Raw genomic sequence first — 18,941 nt, 5'->3', positions numbered from 1 at the left:
AAAAGGTATTCATTTGTTATATATTTTTTTATTTAAAATCTTAACAATTATCTACGTATTTTTATAGTTCTTCGTTTACTGTTGCACATACAAAAAACAGTTCTTTGAAATGCAAAAAAAGAAAGAAAAAAAAACAAACAAAACAGGCCAAAAGGTATAACTATCATCTAACGTAAGGCGCAACTACTAATTCTGATTATATTGTGTGAGGAAACGGCATTGGGTCGGTGTTAATTTCTAATCATCTGAATGTTTTAGTCTCTTCTTGTTTTCAATGACTAATTTTTCTGCCGAATATAGATGTCCAATAATGGCCTGAAAAGGAAAGAGAAAAATTGAACATTAGTTTTGAAATATAATTGGTGTGGTGTTTTAAAGGATTCAAAGATAGATTTTGAAGCTTCGAAAATCAATCTCTGGGAGAATTATTTTAAAATTTAATTTACGGGTCAGACTTAAATTTAGGATAGGTTTAACGTGCAGTCGTTCTTGGGAAACAGACATTTTTGGTATAGCAACTATGAAAGATGAGAGTTGTAGGGATCAGTTGAAATATCTCAGAGAGAAAAAATACATTTAAACCTTTAAATACTAAATAATCTAGATGTGAAAAATATAGATCAGATTCGAAAACCAGGGGCTACCATTATATGGGAACTATGCCATAACCAGAAGTTACACGGAACATAAATTCTCGAATTCAGGGTCTCTAAATTGCCATTTTCTAGAACCTGCCAGAATATACTAGTTTTAAAATACGATTCTATATCATAAAGGAAAAATCGTTTATCGTAGTAAAAAGTTTACATTTTTGCAGTTCTGCAACAGAGCATATGCAACAGAGCATATGTTTCCTAGTTATAAAAAAAGACATATTTATAAGCTTCGGGTTGCGTGGCTGGTGTAAATACCATTATTGGTTGGTTGGTCTTACAAAAACTGGAAATATACCAGGCATTAACGAGAGTTTTGGCGACCATAACTCGGGAGTAGAATTGCTCAGATAATTGCGCCGGTACTACTGATAAATGCATTTGTTTTCTTTGAAAAATAAGGGTTTCCTGGTTGGAAACCTAGAACACGTGGTATTTTATAGAAATATCAGAAAGGCCTCTCTAGGAAGACTAAACGGGATTCACCAGGAAGATCACGAGATCTCTAGGTAGACCAAAAGGACTTACCCTAGACTAGATGTAGGCTTTCTTCCAGAAAATCAAAAAGTCTTCTACTCTGTTCATAGAAGTCCCAAAGGTCTAGTCTTTTTATACATAATCCGATGTTCTGGTTTTCTCATGGATGATCAACCGACCTTCTCATAGCTGTACAAAAATAAAATTGTATTCTCTTACCATGGACACCAAGGAGTAGCCGTGGTTAAGTTTTCAAAATAATCGGCATTCTGCCCAAAACCCTACTTGTGCCACCCTAAAGTGTTCTGGTCTTCTCATCGATGGTCTTCACCAGGAAGACGACAAGGACATCTCCTGGACGAGATGAAGGCCTTCTTCTAGAAAAGTAGAAAGTCTTCTTCGAGAATCGAATGTATGTTCATAGAAGACCCGAAAGTCTGGTTTTTTATAAATGATCTGAAGGTCTGGTCTTCTCATGGATGATCCACCGATCTTCTCATAGCTGACCCAAGGGTCTTCTCTTGTCCAAGAATAAAATTATATTATCTTACAATGGACACCAAGAACTAGCAGCGGTTAAGTTTTCAAAATAATCGGCATGCTGCCAAAAACCCTACTTGTGCCACCCTAAAGTGTGTTTATCGGTTTCAAAAGAGGCGATTTTAAGTTGACTTATGTAGTCCTCAATGCTTTAAAGGATTTTATTTTCCTTTTGATGCCAAGTGGATACTGTCGGCCAGTTAGAAATTTCACTAACATGGATATGTACCACATTTGGTCAAAGAGAACCTAAGCCTAGTTCAACATAAACTTAAACGAAATAATTTCATCATCGAACGGCAATATGTAAATTTTTGCACCGACACTCACCTGTCTTCTTAGCATTTCCAAACTCTGTTTGGCTGTGGCAATCTCCCGATCGATTAGTTCAAAGTCATTGATGGTTTTGTTCGTTTGGAATGTGTCGCGTATTTTACGTAAGGCATACAATCTGAAATTGAAAAGTTTCATTGAAGATTTCCAAAATAAAGTTGGCACTAAACATTGATTAAAATATAAAAACAATAAAAACAACAACAAAAGCACTACACACACCAATTACCTGAAATTATATGAAGGCAACTTTTCCGCCTCGCGTAGAAGCTGGCGGTACAGAGACTTGGCTAAACGTCTTGTCGACATGTTGCTATTAATTTAAATAATTTTAAAAGATTTAAGGTTTTATTTTGTTTATCTTTGCCGAATGAATCGAATGGAATTGCATAAATTCTATTTTTCTAGGGGTAGGTAAGTCGACTTCGAATTGGTGGCTAGGGATAGCTAAGTTAGATAGCTGCAGGTTCTGTGGTTGAGTGTTGCAAAACAGAGCGAATGCGCGCGTGGGAAACCAAAATGAAAGTCGTCCCCAACGTAACGAATATAAAGGCCAAAAAGGAATACTTGATAAAAATTAAACAGAAAGCAAAATCCCCGAGGGACCTCTGTTGTTTACGAATGAGACATGAGGAAAACTGAACCTTCTTCGCGGAATTCTTCGTCTAAATCGAACTAGCGCAAAGGAAATATTCTGTAAAATGAACTACCGGAACTATAATTAGTTCCTTGGTAAGTTTAGTTCCTTTAGTTTCTCTAGCTCCTTTGCTTTATCTTATTCCATGTTATAAAATTCACTCTCTATTTGTCCCTCAGTTCGCAATATTTCGAAATGTTCATTGGGAACCCCTTAAAGTACATAAATCCTTGATTAGAGCATTTTTCATTTTTCTTTATTTTTGCCTTTTGAAGAAGAGATCTATAGATCGACATTTAACCAAAAATTACATTTACCCATAACCATGAGTAGGGAACATTAAATCGACTGACAACAAGTTGCTGAAGTAATTGGTTTGTGTCTCAGATTTTCATTCTGTTCTTTAATCTCCTACAATTACCGTTGTTTCTCATCCAATCAACCCCTATTTAACGAGCTCTCACTTACAGTTTTGCTCCTTCATGGGAATGAGCAAATTTCTTATTCTCATTATACTTTTATTAACTGTCAAACAAGGAAAAATAACCATACTTGAAAAATTGATTTTTTTCTTCTGCGTGAAAAGTGTTTAAAATTTTACAATTAATTGGCTGAAAAGTGTTCAAAATCATGAAAAATTTATAATGCGCGCGATTAAAGATATTCCTCAACCATGAATACCACAGATTGTGAGAAAATTGTGTGTAAATTTGCCAAAGAACTACAATTCGAGGCAAAGAAATTTGACGAAGGCTTTGTTGAACAAAGCAAAGAAGATGTTGTCCTGTTAACACTAGGCGAAGGAGGTGGTGGCGATGGAGAGGCACGCAGAGACAAGGTTGATGACGACGACACATTTATGACCACAAAAGAAGACCTCGAAACGAAGGCACAACAAACGCAATTGGCAGGAGATACTTTGAAGATTGTTGAGAGTAGCAGCTGTTGTGAAAATTCCAAGGGAAAGGAAGATGAAACCGCTTTAGAGGACTTTGCCAACTTTTCCGAAATGGTAACACATTGTGAACTTCCCAAATCAACAGATTTAAGCACAACTGTTGTACTCTCACCACCACCACCACCACAACCACCCGCACCACCGCAGCAGCAAACAGAGACAAATGACAACCAAACTCTTGATGGTTCTTTGGAGTTTTCTCCTGGGGATTTTGATGACTCCTTACAGCCTTTAAGTGAACGTTGGTCTCCACTTGGAGCCAATTACGATGATGCTGTTACCCCCTCCTCGGAACTGCTTAGTCCAGAATCCGAATTGGAACTATTAAGTCAATCAGATGTCAGTCAAGAAAAACAAGATTTCTCCCATAATGGTGACGATCCGGCCGAAGTTGCACGCCTAAAGACATTGGAAGAGGAGCAGGAAATGCTTACATCCTCTTTAATGGCTTTGACTTCACACTTTGCCCATGTTCAGTTGAGAGTACGTCAGATTGTGGAAGCTCCTCCCCATGAGAGGGATCAGTTGCTGAAAGATTTAGAGGAATTTGCTTTTCAAGGTATTCCCGATCAGTCAAACATTTCCTCCCTTAGCCGGACAGCAAGTCGCTGTGGTTCTTCTCTGCGAAATCACACCGAGGATGGTCAGGTGGACAAACGACAGTTCGAGTTGATTGAACAACTAAAAACTCAGCTAACTGAATTGGAAAAAATAGCCTATGAATCGGGAGCACCTGTTCTGCCACAACATATCCTTTTGGAAAAGCAAAAAATCATTATTGATGAATTAAAAACCAAACTCAATTTTAAGGTAGATGAACAAAAATTACCCGAGCTTACCGCCGAAGAACTCAAGTCGCAAGTAGACAATGCCATTGGAGAATTTGTGGGTCCCCTGAAAATGAAGGAACAATTGGTGGCCCAATTGAAAACACAAATAACTGATTTGGAACGATTCATTGCATTCCTGCAATGTGATACAGATGAGAGTAAATTGAAAACCCTGACCACAGGTGGTGAGAAATTAAGTGAAGCCTACAACAGTTATTCGGCAAAAAAGAAAAAGGATTCACTGAAACCCAAAGAGCCGAAGGCAGCATTAGTAAATGGTGATGATAAAACTGAGGGTATATTTGTACCTTTGCAAAGGGAGTTTGTTAATAATATATTTTTTTATTTAATTTTTAAATAGATTGTCGGGCTAATCCTGCTACATCGGCGGCAACACGTGAAAGCCTTCACCACAAGGCCCATAGTTTAATGGACAAAGCTTCGTTGCTAATGCAAATGTTTGCCACAACCCATTTCGGTGCCAAGCCTGAAGAATTCCAAAAGAATACCCTGAAGAAAACAAACAAAGGAAATCATTGGGGGTAAGTTGAAGCAGATATAGTTGGAAATGTAGGCACTTGGGGAATTGGAATTGGGTAAGGTTTGATTAGTTGATTAGTAATTATTAGATCTTCTTTATGTCTGTGTATTTTGATAAATTTTAGATCATTGACATTGAAAAAAACGAATTAGACCTCGCATATTTTTGTAAGAAAACGGTCCAGACCAGTAATTTAAAGGAAGTAGCCTAAATTCTAACCTGAATACCAATGATGGATAAGAGTTGGAAAATGGACAGGGAAGGGAGACATTATTTGACAAATCATTCTTGTAGATGGGTGATGCAGGAGGGGAATTTGTTATTTCTTCTAAGTATAGTAACACTTCTGGGACATATTTCAAGCAGAATATAGCATATATCATCTCGGGCTTGTCCATTTTTGGTGTATCTTGCAAATTTGCAAAATAAAAGATTACAAGTTGGATGGTGAATAGAATAAGAGAGAAATCCTCGAATAAGGAGGAAAATTTGTTAATATCTGATTTGTTAAGCCAAGAAACATTCTCTGACATATTTCAAGCCGTCATCTCTAGGCTAGTGCTGTATTGGAATAATTTGCAGAATTTGAAATTAATTACCTTAGAAGAGGAACACACTCAAATCATAATTCGTAGGTTAATTAGTTCACTGAGATAAACTTGTGACCAGACTCTAAACAAGGTTTTATTAAATGTGTGTTTCTAAAAAAAAGTGGTGCTGAGTCCTATTGGTATGTCTAAGGTCGGGGGCAAAATGTTTGCGTGTCCAAGGCTTTAATACACCCTCCAGAATATTTTCCCTATAATATTCGGCATTTATTCTGATGCCATGGTCGATTTATACGAGCGGAGAGCGACGATCGGATGTTATGTTATCAGTGTTCCTTACCCTTTACCTTTCCATTGAAACTCAAACATTGGAATAACAAAAAATCGTATATAAAACAAATATAATCCCCATTTTTGAATCCGATATTGCGGATGCTTGATTTTTATATTGCCGAGAAATCTAATGCAAACTATAACTAGGCATCTGTGATGTGGTCCAAATCTGATTGGGCTAGGAATTAGGATTTTTATTCATTGATGAATCTTATTTGCTGGCAATTTGTACTAACCATTTTTTTAATTCCAGCGATTTGCGTGCCCAGTTGGAAGTGGATATTCAAGAGGTCGCCTCGTTGGCAGCAACATTAAATTTTGATCGTGAAAAACTGGCAAAATTACGCAAATCGATGAAAAAAGCCAAATCGGCAGATGTTGCCACCAGTCAACCGACAACATCAGCTTCAAATGGTATGCTGACGACAATCCCTCCACGTGCAGCACGAAATGGCATTAAAGCGAATTATCGCAATCAATTGAAACCCTATCAAGTTTCATCCGATTCCGATGATGATGACTATGACATGAACGATTACTATAACTGGCAACAACAGAATAGTCGTAGAATGGCCCACTGTGCCCGTATACGTGGTGATACCATTAACACACTCAACAAGGAGCTAACTACAGCTGTGAGGAAAAACTTTGCCATGACACTGTTGAAACTGATTCAACATGGCCTAAGGGTAGAGTCTTCACCGCAAATGACTTCTAGTCTTATTGTACCTTTCATGCGCTGCCTTAATCCGTCCCCTGTTTTTATGGCCGAACATAATTTTCGGGCACGTGACTGTGATGCTGGTTCATTTTTGTCATCGTCGTCGGCTTCTTCTGCGGCAGCATTTGGTTATGATGATGTTGAGGGTATGGACACAAGTGGCATTTGGCCAGATGCAGATAATGGTGGCAATGGTGGAATATTCTCTACCGGAAACACAAGGCCCATGCATGCTTGGGAATTAATATTGGAATATTATTATTTGAAACATGGCGATGAATACAACAATACGCCAGCTCGAAAGCTTTCGCAAAGTTTTAATTTGGATATTGTCAATTCCCAGGCAGTAACATCTAAACAAAATCTGTTGAGTACCGTGGGCACAATTATTGCCATGCATCGTCCCTATAAGAGAAGTTATAATGCCCATTTCAAGGCATTCGTGTGTGCTGGACTAAAGTATGTTTGAGTTTTGGAAAATTAATTTGTCAAATTAATTTGTGTTTTTTTATTTACAGTTCTCATCAGTTGGTGGAGTGGTTAAATCTTATCTTTAGCTGTAACGATTTGTTGGATAATTATTATATGACCAATAGCTATGTGGCCTGTACTGGATTTCGCGATGCTTTACGTTCAATTGATGTCTTAACCAAATATGACTTTGATTTACCAGTTGATTTGGCTGTGCGACATTTTCGTAATCTTTAAATGTATTTATTTTAAATATGTTTTCATCCGTTTGTATTTGAAATTGGAAATTGAGATGAAGTTCAGCGCAATGCGGTTCTATTGGTTTAAAACTGAAGAAGATACCACGTTACACATTGCCACGGCTTCTTTTATGAACTCCACCAGAAATTGCAGGGTGTTATGATTTCGTTATTTCATCTCTGGCTTATTTAGATTCTAATTTCATACCCCATAATATTATTTTGAAAAAATTTTTATTATTTTTTCAACAATTAACTTTTTCCTATAAGATTTAAAATTGAATATTCAGGAATTTCTAACTTATATTAATTTTAGAAGGAATATCTCAATTTTTTCATATCAATTCATTCCATTTTTTTACAAACGGATTGAAAATGTTTTTCCTTTCCTTATAAGCTAATGTGCAATATTGAAAAAAAGTATCAGCTATGAACGGATTTATTAATGGATGTTTAGGTTAACTAACATAAATATTTAATAACAATTTTTTTTTTGATTTAAGGTATAAAATATTCCACAATTTAAAAAAAAATAGTAAAAAATAATCCCAATCTCATATAAACAAATATTTATATGTATATTAAAATATATATGATACTAGAACGCTCTAGAACTAATTTATTTTGTTTTTAAATGTACATTTTATTGAAACAAAAAAAAAAATCAACAAAACGAAACAACATGGGCCCATGCCAAGCCCACAATTTTTGCCCATTTTCTATCCATTTACATACACAACTACATATATACCCTACATACATGCATATTAATACATAATTATATGTATGAACTTATATTTAAATGTATTATAGCAAAAATCCAAATCCCTTTGATCTTTTTTTTAATCCTCAAATTAAAAAAAATAATTAAAATAAATTCAATATACCACAATAAAAGTTATGGAATATAACCTAAATAATACGGAAGTGTTTATTGACGATTCTGACGAAACAAAAGTGGCTAAAACTCAACTCAAGTTCATACTGGATGAACACCTTCTTTCTACACGGAAAAAACTTTTTTCCTATACGGAAAAAAGTGTTCATCCCGGATGAACTTTTTTCCTATACGGAAAAAAGGTGTTCATCCCGGATGAACTTTTTTCCTATACGGAAAAAAGGTGTTCATCCCGGATGAACTTTTTTCCTATACGGAAAAAAAGTGTTCATCCCGGATGAACTTTTTTCCAATACGGAAAAAAAGTGTTCATCCCGGATGAACTTTTTTCCAATACGGAAAAAAGTGTTCAGCCCGGATGAACTTTTTTTCAATACGGAAAAAAAGTGTTCATCCCGGATGAACTTTTTTCCAATACGGAAAAAAAGTGTTCATCCCGGATGAACTTTTTTCCAATACGGAAAAAAAGTGTTCATCCCGGATGAAATTTTTTCCTATACGGAAAAAAGTGTTCATCCCGGATGAACTTTTGGAAAACAAGTGTTCAGATGTACTTTTTTCCTATACGGGACAAAAGTGTTCATCCCGGATGAACCTTTTTTATATACGGAAAAAAAGTGTTCATCCCGGATGAACTTTTTTCCTATACGGAAAAAAGTGTTCACCCCGGATGAACTTTTTTCCTATACGGAAAAAAGTGTTCATCCCGGATGAACTTTTTTCCTATACGGAAAAAAGTGTTCATCCCGGATGAACTTTTTTCCTATACGGAAAAAAGTGTTCATCCCGGATGAACTTTTTTCCTATACGGAAAAAAGTGTTCATCCCGGATGAACTTTTTTCCTATACGGAAAAAAGTGTTCATCCCGGATGAACTTTTTTCCTATACGGAAAAGTGTTCATCTTTCCTATACGGATGAACTTTTTTCCTATACGGAAAAGTGTTCATCTCGGATGAACTTTTTTCCTATACGGAAAAGTGTTCATCTCGGATGAACTTTTTTCCTATACGGAAAAGTGTTCATCTCGGATGAACTTTTTTCCTATACGGAAAAGTGTTCATCTCGGATGAACTTTTTTCCTATACGGAAAAGTGTTCATCTCGGATGAACTTTTTTCCTATACGGAAAAGTGTTCATCTCGGATGAACTTTTTTCCTATACGGAAAAAAGTGTGCATCCTTTTCCTTTTTTCCTATACGGAAAAAAGTGTTCATCTCGGATGAAGTTTTTCGGATGAACTTTTTCCTATACGGAAAAAAAGTGTTCATCCCGGATGAACTTTTTTCCTTTACGGAAAAAAGTGTTCATCCCGGATGAACTTTTTTCCTATACGGGAAAAAAGTGTTCATCCCGGATGAACTTTTTTCCTATACGGGAAAAAAGTGTTCATCCCGGATGAACTTTTTTCCTATACGGGAAAAAAGTGTTCATCCCGGATGAACTTTTTTCCTATACGGGAAAAAAGTGTTCATCCCGGATGAACTTTTTTCCTATACGGAAAAAAAGTGTTCATCCCGGATGAACTTTTTTCCTATACGGAAAAAAAGTGTTCCCGGATGAACTTTTTTCCTATACGGAAAAAAAGTATTCATCCCGGATGAACTTTTTTCCTATACGGAAAAAAAGTGTTCATCCCGGATGAACTTTTTTCCTATACGGAAAAGTGTTCATGAGGGATGAACTTTTCCACATAGGAACATCAATTTACAATGGCAACAGTGTTGAATTGGAATAATAGTTCTCCAATCGTGTAGTTGAGGTAGCAAACATTGCAATAAAATCACTTCCATCAACTTCATAGTTTTGTTATTTTTTACACTCACCTAATCTTATCAGTTGGGCCAATAGTTATCATCGCTAGAAATAAGCTCTCAAAATTTGTGTCAGAGATAAGAGTTTTTACACTTCGAATTATTACATTCTGGGTGTGTATAGTTCAGTGGGTAACATGGATTTCACCGGTAAGGTTGCTTTAATAACCGGCGCTAGTTCGGGCATTGGTGCTGCCACAGCCGAGACACTGGCCAAGTATGGGGCTAATGTTGCCATAGTTGGACGTAATGCTGGAAATCTAAAGGAGACGGAAAAGAAGTGTAAAGCTGCCAATGCCAACATTGTCTGTCTGCCCATTATTGCTGATGTCACCACCGATGCTGAGAAAATCGTAAATGAAGTTATTGGAAAATTCCAGAGATTGGATGTTTTGGTAAACAATGCCGGCATTTTGGCTATGGGAGGTCTCATGGACATCGACATTGAACAATTCGATAATGTGCTGAACACAAATGTTCGGGCTGTGTTCACGCTTAGCAAGCTGTCGGTTCCATATCTCATCAATACCCAAGGTAACATTGTTAATGTTTCAAGTGTGGCCGGTCTACGTTCATTTCCGGGTGCTTTGAGTTATGGTGTCTCCAAGGCGGCTTTGGATCAATTCACCAAGTGTCTGTCTTTGGATTTGGCCAAGGAAAATGTTCGAGTGAATTCGGTGAATCCCGGAGTTGTTATAACGGAAATCCACAAGCGGGGCGGTGGTATGTCGGAGCAGGAGTATGCCAATTATTTGGAACGCAGCAAGGGCACCCATGCCATGGGTAGAGTGGGTAACGTTTTTGAAGTTGCGGAAACGATTGCATTTTTGGCCAGCAGCAAAGCTAGTTTTATAACCGGTGCTTTGGTCCCCGTCGATGGTGGCAAACATGCCATGTGTCCACGTTAAGTGAACTTTATTATATTTGTTGTAATTGTTGTTAGAAAATAAATAAATAATTAAAATAAATTAAAAATAAAAAATATTGGAAACATTGGAAAGTTTATGCTACAGTAAAAAAAGTCCGTATAAAAAAAATCATCAACCACGATGAACACCTTTTCGTATAGGAAAAAAGTTGATCATCCTGGATGAACTCTTTTTCCATATGGGAGAAAAGTTCATCATCCTGGGTGAACACTTTTTCCAGGATGAACTTTTTTCCCATACAGAGAAAAAGTGTTCATCCAGGATGATGAACATTTTTCCTAGACGGAAAAAGTGTTCATCCAGGATGATGAAAATTTTTACTAGACGGAAAAAGTGTATATCCAGGATGATGAAAATTTTTCCTAGACGGAAAATGTGTATATCCAGGATGATGAAAATTTTTCCTAGACGGAAAAAGTGTTCATCGAGGATGAATTTTTTTCCTAGACGGAAAAAGTGTTCATCGAGGATGAAATTTTTTCCTAGACGGAAAAAGTGTTCATCGAGGATGAATTTTTTTCCTAGACGGAAAAAGTGTTCATCGAGGATGAAATTTTTTCCTAGACGGAAAAAGTGTTCATCGAGGATGAAATTTTTTCTTAGACGGAAAAAGTGTAGAAGGAAAAAGAAAATTTTTCCTAGACGGAAAAGTGTTCATCGAGGATGAAATTTTTTCCTAGAAGAAAAAAGAAAATTTTTCCTAGACGGAAAAAGTGTTCATCGAGGATGAAATTTTTTCCTAAACGGAAAAGTGTTCATCCAGTATGAAATTTATTCCTAGACGGAAAAAGTGTTCATCCAGTATGAAATATTTTCCTAGACGGAAAAAGTGTTCATCCAGGATGATGAAATTTTTTCCTAGACGGAAAGAGTGTTCATCCAGAATGATGAAATTTTTTCCTAGACGGAAAGAGTGTTCATCCAGGATGATGAAATTTTTTCCTAGACGGAAAAAGTGTTCATCCAGGATGAAATTTTTTCCTAGACGGAGAAAGTGTTCATCCAGGATGATGCCTTTTTTTACTAGACGGAAAAAGCGTTCATCCAGGATGATGAAATTTTTTCCTAGACAGAAAAAGTGTTCATCCAGGATGATGAAATTTTTTCCTAGACAGAAAAACCGTTCATCCAGGATTATGAAATTTTTTCCTAGACGGAAAAAGCGTTCATCCAGGATGATGAAAATTTTTCCTAGACGGAAAAAGTGTTCATCCAGGATGAAAAATTTTCCTAGACGGAAAAAGTGTTCATCCAGGATGAAAAATTTTCCTAGACGGAAAAAGTGTTCATCCAGGATGAAAAATTTTCCTAGACGGAAAAAGTGTTCATCCAGGATGATGCAATTTTTACTAGACGGAAAAAGTGTTCATCCAGGATGATGAAATTTTTCCTAGCCGGAAAAAGTGTTCATCTAGGATGATGAAATTTTTCCTAGACGGAAAAAGTGTTCATCTAGGATGATGAAATTTTTCCTAGACGGAAAAAGTGTTCATCTAGGATGATGAAATTTTTCCTAGACGGAAAAAGTGTTCATCTAGGATGATGAAATTTTTCCTAGACGGAAAAAGTGTTCATCTAGGATGATGAAATTTTTCCTAGACGGAAAAAGTGTTCATCTAGGATGATGAAATTTTTCCTAGACGGAAAAAGTGTTCACCCAGGATGATGAAATTTTTCCTAGACGGAAAAAGTGTTCATCCAGGATGAAATTTTTTCCTAGACGGAAAAAGTGTTCATCCAGGAAGAACTTTTTTTCCTAGACGGAAAAAGTGTTCATCCAGGATGAAAATTTTTCCTAGACGGAAAAAGTGTTCATCCAGGATGAAATTTTTTCCTAGACGGAAAAAGTGTTCATCCAGGATGAAAATTTTTCCTAGACGGAAAAAGTGTTCATCCAGGATGAAAATTTTTCCTAGACGGAAAAAGTGTTCATCCAGGATGAAAATTTTTCCTAGACGGAAAAAGTGTTCATCCAGGATGAAAATTTTTCATAGACGGAAAAAGTGTTCATCCTGGATGAACACTTTTTCCGTCTAGGAAAAATTTTCATCCTGTTTTCTTATACGGAAAAAGTGTTCATCCAGCATGAACTTTTTTCCTAGACGGAAAAAGTGTTCATCCAGGATGATGAAATTTTTTCTTAGACGGAAAAAGTGTTCATCCAGGATAATAAACTCTCAGTTCATTTCTCTAAAAAATTCGTCTATTTTTTTGGTTATTTTAAATAAATAATCAATTATTTGTTTATTTAAATATGAAAAATATTAAGAAACAATATATAATAGAGTTTTGAAAAACAAAAAGTCTGTAGTTTTCTTATTCCGAAAGCCGTATAATCTCAGGCGGTGCGGAATTCCATTCATTTTCCATTTCATGGTACTTATCGTCGTGCAGAACATGCTCCGCCTCCTCATAATGATTGGATGGTCGTAGGATTGTAATATGTTCGGGACGATCAACAGGAACGGCCACTGGTACAGGGACCTGTAACAGAGAATATGTTAATGATAATCATCCATGTGATATTATACAAACCCTATACATACCTTAACCGTGACTGGAAATGGCACAGGTCTGGGAACTGGAAACGGCACAACGGGTGGATAGAATTTCTTGGCGATCAACGCGTGTAGCAATGAGGCAACACTCAAGGTTGCCGCTGTGTGAGCTGGTAATATTATAGGCGCTGGTGCTGGAATTGGAGGTGGAGGAGGCGGAGGTGGTGGCGGAGGAGGCGGTGGTGGTGCCGCTGCCAGTGGAGGTGCGTATGGATATCCAAAGCCAAATGGTGGGCCTGGAGGATAAAAGGGTAGTGGAAATGGCGCAGGAAAGGGTGCTGGTAACACTGGTGGTGGTGGCAATGGTAATGGTGGTGCTAGCGGTGGTGGGAAGCCACCAAATGGTGGAGGAAATGGTGGCGGCGGAAAAGGTGGTGGAAATGGAAATGGATAGGGTGGGAAACCAAAACCAAATGGTGGTGGACCAGCACCAAACGGTGCAAATGGTGATAGGCCAGCATACGGATCAATTATGCTGCGTCGTACTTTATTGCCACCACTGTCTGGCTGGGCGTCAATAAGGGTATTATTTTGGCCATGACACGAACTGAGCAGTGACGATAACACCAAAATCTGGAAATATTAAAAATTTAAATAATTTCCAACTCCTTGTAACTGGCTTACCAATGTGAAAATTGTATTCGAAAACATTTCCATTGACATTTTCTTGTGATTTTCACTCTCCAATGTTTTCCCATTTAGGCGTCCATAGCTTTTCTTCTCTTCAATGTGGACTTTAGGTGACTGTCACCGATGCCACAACCTGGCTCATCTTTTATAGCCCCAAGAGACATTATTTCAATGTCAATGCCACAGAATTGCTATTTCACTTTTGGATGAAAAACCCCATTGAGATTTTCACAAGTCATTCTTGATGATATTTTCGTTTTCACTTTCGATGATCATTGGTAAAAAAATGCAACTTGGAAATAACAAGAGAATTTGTCGAAATAAATGTTAAGAGAAAATGAAAATGTAAATTTAGTTTTTAAGAAAAGAAAAATAAGTATGAAATAATTTCCCGATGTTGTCTACAGATATTTAGATAACTTCGACTATGACTTCTTATATATCAGAAGGTGTGTTATCTCACTTTTAAAATATCAAATCCGAAACCAATCGAAAAATTCTTGGAGGAATGTTCTTTGAGAGAAGTCGTTCCAGCTGAATTATTCATATAGTACTTTTCGAGCAATTATAGGCTTCATTTCCAAAAACCACCATAACCATATCCATATCTTAACCACAGACACCAACAGTAACATTCACATCAAATTTCAGGATTTCGGCTCTATTCCTTCATCCAATACAAAATTTAGTACTATTTAGTTATTTTCATAGAACAAATTTCCAAAACCACCTCCTTATCTCAATTCCAGATACCAAGAGAGACCTAAATATCAAATTGCAGGATTCCAGCCCTATCCCTTCACCCAATACAAAATTTAGTACTTTACGTACAAACACCATAATTTTTACATTTTTTTTAAATTTTATTGAATGACAGCAAAAACTTTCGGAAATAGCATCAAATTTTAGAACAAGTTTAGATTTGTTCGAATTGGTCACCTTTGACACGAATTATGGCCTTTAAACGGCCAATAAAACCGTCACACGCTGCCCGAATGTTGCTCTGCGGTATTTTGGCCCATTGCCGGCGAAGCGCTTGCTTGAGGTGATCGACACTTTGGTATTTTTTAGTGCCAACCTTGCTTTCCAAAATACTCCAGACACAACAATCCAACGGATTGGTATCCGGAGATTTTGGTGACCATTGTAGCGTTGGAAATGAAGCGAGGAACCTCATTTTGTAACCATTCTTGGGTAGCGTGTGCAGAGTCCTGTTGGAAAGTCCAAGGTCTGCGGTCAAAATTGTTTGCGTGCCCAAGGCTTTAATATACCCCCCAGAATATGTTCGCGGTAATATTCGGCATTTATTCTGATGCCACGGTCGATTAATACGAGCGGAGAGCGACCATTGGCTGTTGTGGCGGCCCAGACCATCACCATGACCGGCACTTGAGTTCTGGTGGCAAATAAACACGACCATTTTGTTTGTTTACAAATTGCAGGACAACGAATGTTTTCTCATCGGAGCGGAGAAATTCCAAATTCGGCAGTTCACCACTTTCGGCCAAGCGAACCACCTCTTTAGCTCTTTTAAGTCTATTTTCTTTCTGTTGCCGTGTAAGTTCTTACATTTTTTGGAATTTCAATGGTTTTACCCGAGCACATTTTTAAATATTTGCCGAAAGCAATGTTGCGATATGTACAGGTCATAAGCCATTTTTCGGTCACTGCGACGCGGGCTACGATCAAGTCGCTTCTTTACTTTTCGAACCATTTCTGCTGATGTTGCTGTTTTCTTCCGTCCGTCGGGCTACGCTACCAGTATCGCGGTAACGAGCGATGGTACGAGACACAAAAGATTTATTCACATTTAAACGATAAGCCACTTATGTTTTTCCAGCCAAATATAAAGAAATCGCACTATCACGCTTGAATTCCATCACGAATAACTTTTTTTCTGGAAAATTCTCACCAAAATGCTTTTGTACGCTTGTAAACAATATAATGAGCTGTTACTGGAATAATTTAAACAGCAGTCGGACGAGTGGCTTAGAAATGACAGCAATCTAAAGTTGGTTGCAGTTTTTTTTATCTCACCCGTATGACTTCCTGATTTTCGGTTTTTGAATGTTTTGACCACAATGTTAAACCAAGTCATGTGTAATTTTACATTTAGAGTTCTGAGTAGATACAAGCTCTTCATGCTAAATTTTTTGGTATTTGGTTTACTCGTCATATTACTGTACCTCATAATTTTCGGTATTTTGAAGGTACCTCATGAGTAACTTGGCATTTTGAGTCCAGAGCTGCCGGTATCTCTCTCTGCTTAATTTTGTAAAGATAGGTCCACTATTATGTGTTGACCACATAAAACGGAACTTCCAAAGTGAAGATATTTCGAGAATCTCTTCCTGCAAAATTTTAAGATAAGTCCACTACCATGATACTAACAGAGACCTCAATATCAAATACCAAATTTAGTACTATTTAGTACTTTTCTTGCACCGCCAAATCTCAAACACATATGCCATTAGTAATCTAAATATCAAATTTCAGAATTTTATCTCTATCCCTTCAACCAAGACAAAATATAGACCATTTTAGTACTCTTCGAACAAATATAGTACACATTTCTAAAACCACCCCCGTATTCTAACCGCAGACTCCAACATTATCAGCTCTATTTCTCCACACTATACCAAATTTAGTACTATTTAGTACTTTTCGAACAATTCTACTATACATTTCCAAAACCACCTCCATATCTTAGCCGCAGACACCAATAGAGACCTCAATATTAAATTTTAGGATTCCAGCTATATTCCTTCACCCAATTTAGTACCATTTACTACTATTCTAACAAATATAAAACGAATTTCCAAACCACCGCCAAATATCAAACACAGTTACTATCAGTAAGCTAAATATTAAAATTCAGAATGTTATCTCTTTTCCTTCATCATAGTACCATTTAGTACTTTTAGTACCATCTAGTACTTTACATTCCCAAAACCACCTCCATATGTCCTGGCTGCACATGAACAGCGATCCTAATAAAACATTTTAGATTTCAAGGACTATCTGTTCACTCAATACCAAATTATAACAAATATAGTACTATTTAGTACTTTTCGTACACTTGTAGTATAAATTTTTAAAATAGATATTTTATCTCGAATCTACTAACAACAGGTCCCCCAATAATAATTTTCAAAATTCCAGCTTCATCCGTTCATCCTAAACCAAACAGTGTTAAATTTGGTACCATATAGTACAGTTCGTACACTAAGTACATATTTACAAAACCATCGTCATGTATCAAACTTACTTTCCAAACGTTGATTAACACATCAAATTTCAAGTTTTTAGCTCTAATCGTTCACATAATACTAAATGGTGCCACTTCAGAGTTTAGTACCATTTTAGATGTTTAGTACCATTTTAAAACTTTTTGTAACCTTTAAGTGCGACTTTTCAAAAACACTTTGGTACATCTATCCTGTACTCCATCCATGACTCTCATTTCAAATTTCAGAATTCTAGGTCATTTTGTTTGTCCAATACCAAATATTTAATTTTTATTACATTTACGTACTTTACGTACCCTTTTAGTAGGGATTCCCAAAACCCTAGACTTATCACACGTCTACGCACCAAAACTGACCCTCGTGCAAAATTTTAAGATTACAGCTTCAGCCGTCAGTTATTTCACTAATATATTATCCGTATAGACAACACAAAATTAATTTTCTGTCAAAATTTAAATAATAATATTATTTATTTATTAAATTTAATTTTTATACCCTACAACACTATGTGTTGGGGGTATTATAAGTTTGATTGGGCCAGAATTTATGTAACACCTCGAAATATTGGTTTCCCATATAGGAAAGTATATATGGATCATCCTAGCTCGCCGAGCTGAGTCGATCTAGCTATGTATGTCCGTCCGTCCGTCTGTCCGTCTGTCCATGTTAATTTGTAATCACTCTACAGGTCGCAATTATGGCCCGATCTTCACGAAATTTGGAATGGAGGTCGGGGTTGGGCCAGAATAGAACTCTATTTCTTTTTCAGATGATCGCCAAATGTTTACGGGTTGAAATGGACCAAATACTGAAAAAATGTCGGATTTTGCAGTAGCTATACAGGTCGCAATTATAGACCAATCGACGCGGAATTTCGCATGTAGCTAGAGTTTAGGACGGGTGGTCATCGGATAATATTTAGCGGGTAAAATAGACCATATATTTTGTGTTGAAAAAATTCAAAATTTTTCATAAAACCGCGAATATTTTAAATCCCGGCGAAATCACAAAGCCATGACAAGGTTACTTCTGACCTTTACATAGATGTTAACATCCCACAAATCGGATATATAGCAAAATATGTGCGATATATATGTTTATCAAAGAAGATATGCTTGAAAGATCTCTTATATGTCGAGAACGGCTGAACTGATTCGACAGTTCTCATTAATTCAGAATGGCCTCTTGGCAGGAAAGAAAAAACGTCTAAAAAATCGCATAAAAATATCTCTCTAAAGATGAAAATATTTATTTTGTAAAATTTTCTCATATTTTTTCAATTTTGTCATATTTTTGGCATGTTTTCATTTTGAATTAAACATTTGGTAATATTTCTACAGCTAACAAAACTAAGTAGTTATGACATCAGAATATCATATACAGATCGCATTTATGCCACGATCCTTACGAAATTTTGCATGGTGATAAGATGAGGGTCAGAATAGAAGCCTACTCTTTTTGGACATGATCGCCATATATTTAGGGGTTGAAATGGACCAAAAAACTGCAAAATTGTCGGCAGGTCGTAATTATCGCCCGATCATCACGCACATTTGAAAGGGGGTTACCGGACATTGCAAAAGC

General features: G+C 36.7%; 4 protein-coding genes across 5 annotated transcripts; 2 read left to right on the top strand and 2 right to left on the bottom strand.

The window, feature by feature from the left end:
- Positions 1-8: 8 nt before the first annotated feature.
- LOC101898608 (protein bcn92) lies at positions 9-2,394 on the bottom strand. Its single transcript, XM_059120950.1, has 3 exons — positions 2,233-2,394; positions 2,001-2,121; positions 9-315 (listed from the first exon to the last, which is right to left on the bottom strand). Exons 1-3 carry the CDS (start codon positions 2,310-2,312, stop codon positions 238-240), a joined length of 279 nt encoding a protein of 92 aa, XP_058976933.1. The 5' UTR covers positions 2,313-2,394; the 3' UTR covers positions 9-237.
- Positions 2,395-3,157: 763 nt separating this feature from the next.
- On the top strand, positions 3,158-8,164 carry LOC101898434 (RUN domain-containing protein 1). Of its 2 annotated transcripts, none has more exons than XM_059120946.1 (4): positions 3,158-4,706; positions 4,790-4,970; positions 6,104-7,030; positions 7,090-8,164. In XM_059120946.1, the coding sequence occupies exons 1-4, from the start codon at positions 3,314-3,316 to the stop codon at positions 7,277-7,279; spliced, it is 2,691 nt and encodes an 896-aa protein (XP_058976929.1). In that variant the 5' UTR covers positions 3,158-3,313; the 3' UTR covers positions 7,280-8,164. The 2 variants fall into 2 exon arrangements, with proteins under 2 accessions (XP_058976929.1, XP_058976928.1); XM_059120945.1 differs by having other exon boundaries at positions 3,158-4,724.
- A 1,933-nt stretch (positions 8,165-10,097) lies between these two features.
- Positions 10,098-10,957, top strand: LOC101897576 (3-oxoacyl-[acyl-carrier-protein] reductase FabG). The gene has a single exon (XM_005183851.4). It carries the CDS (start codon positions 10,130-10,132, stop codon positions 10,898-10,900), a length of 771 nt encoding a protein of 256 aa, XP_005183908.1. The 5' UTR covers positions 10,098-10,129; the 3' UTR covers positions 10,901-10,957.
- A 2,261-nt stretch (positions 10,958-13,218) lies between these two features.
- Positions 13,219-14,892, bottom strand: LOC101898261 (formin-2-like). Its single transcript, XM_020036853.2, has 4 exons — positions 14,573-14,892; positions 14,104-14,401; positions 13,468-14,052; positions 13,219-13,405 (listed from the first exon to the last, which is right to left on the bottom strand). Exons 2-4 carry the CDS (start codon positions 14,140-14,142, stop codon positions 13,238-13,240), a joined length of 792 nt encoding a protein of 263 aa, XP_019892412.1. The 5' UTR covers positions 14,143-14,401; positions 14,573-14,892; the 3' UTR covers positions 13,219-13,237.
- Positions 14,893-18,941: the final 4,049 nt, after the last annotated feature.

This window comes from Musca domestica, unplaced genomic scaffold (assembly GCF_030504385.1).
Source record: "Musca domestica strain aabys unplaced genomic scaffold, Musca_domestica.polishedcontigs.V.1.1 18, whole genome shotgun sequence".
NCBI classification, from domain to species: Eukaryota; Metazoa; Arthropoda; class Insecta; order Diptera; family Muscidae; genus Musca; species Musca domestica.
This window is presented reverse-complemented; position numbering and strand designations above follow the sequence as displayed.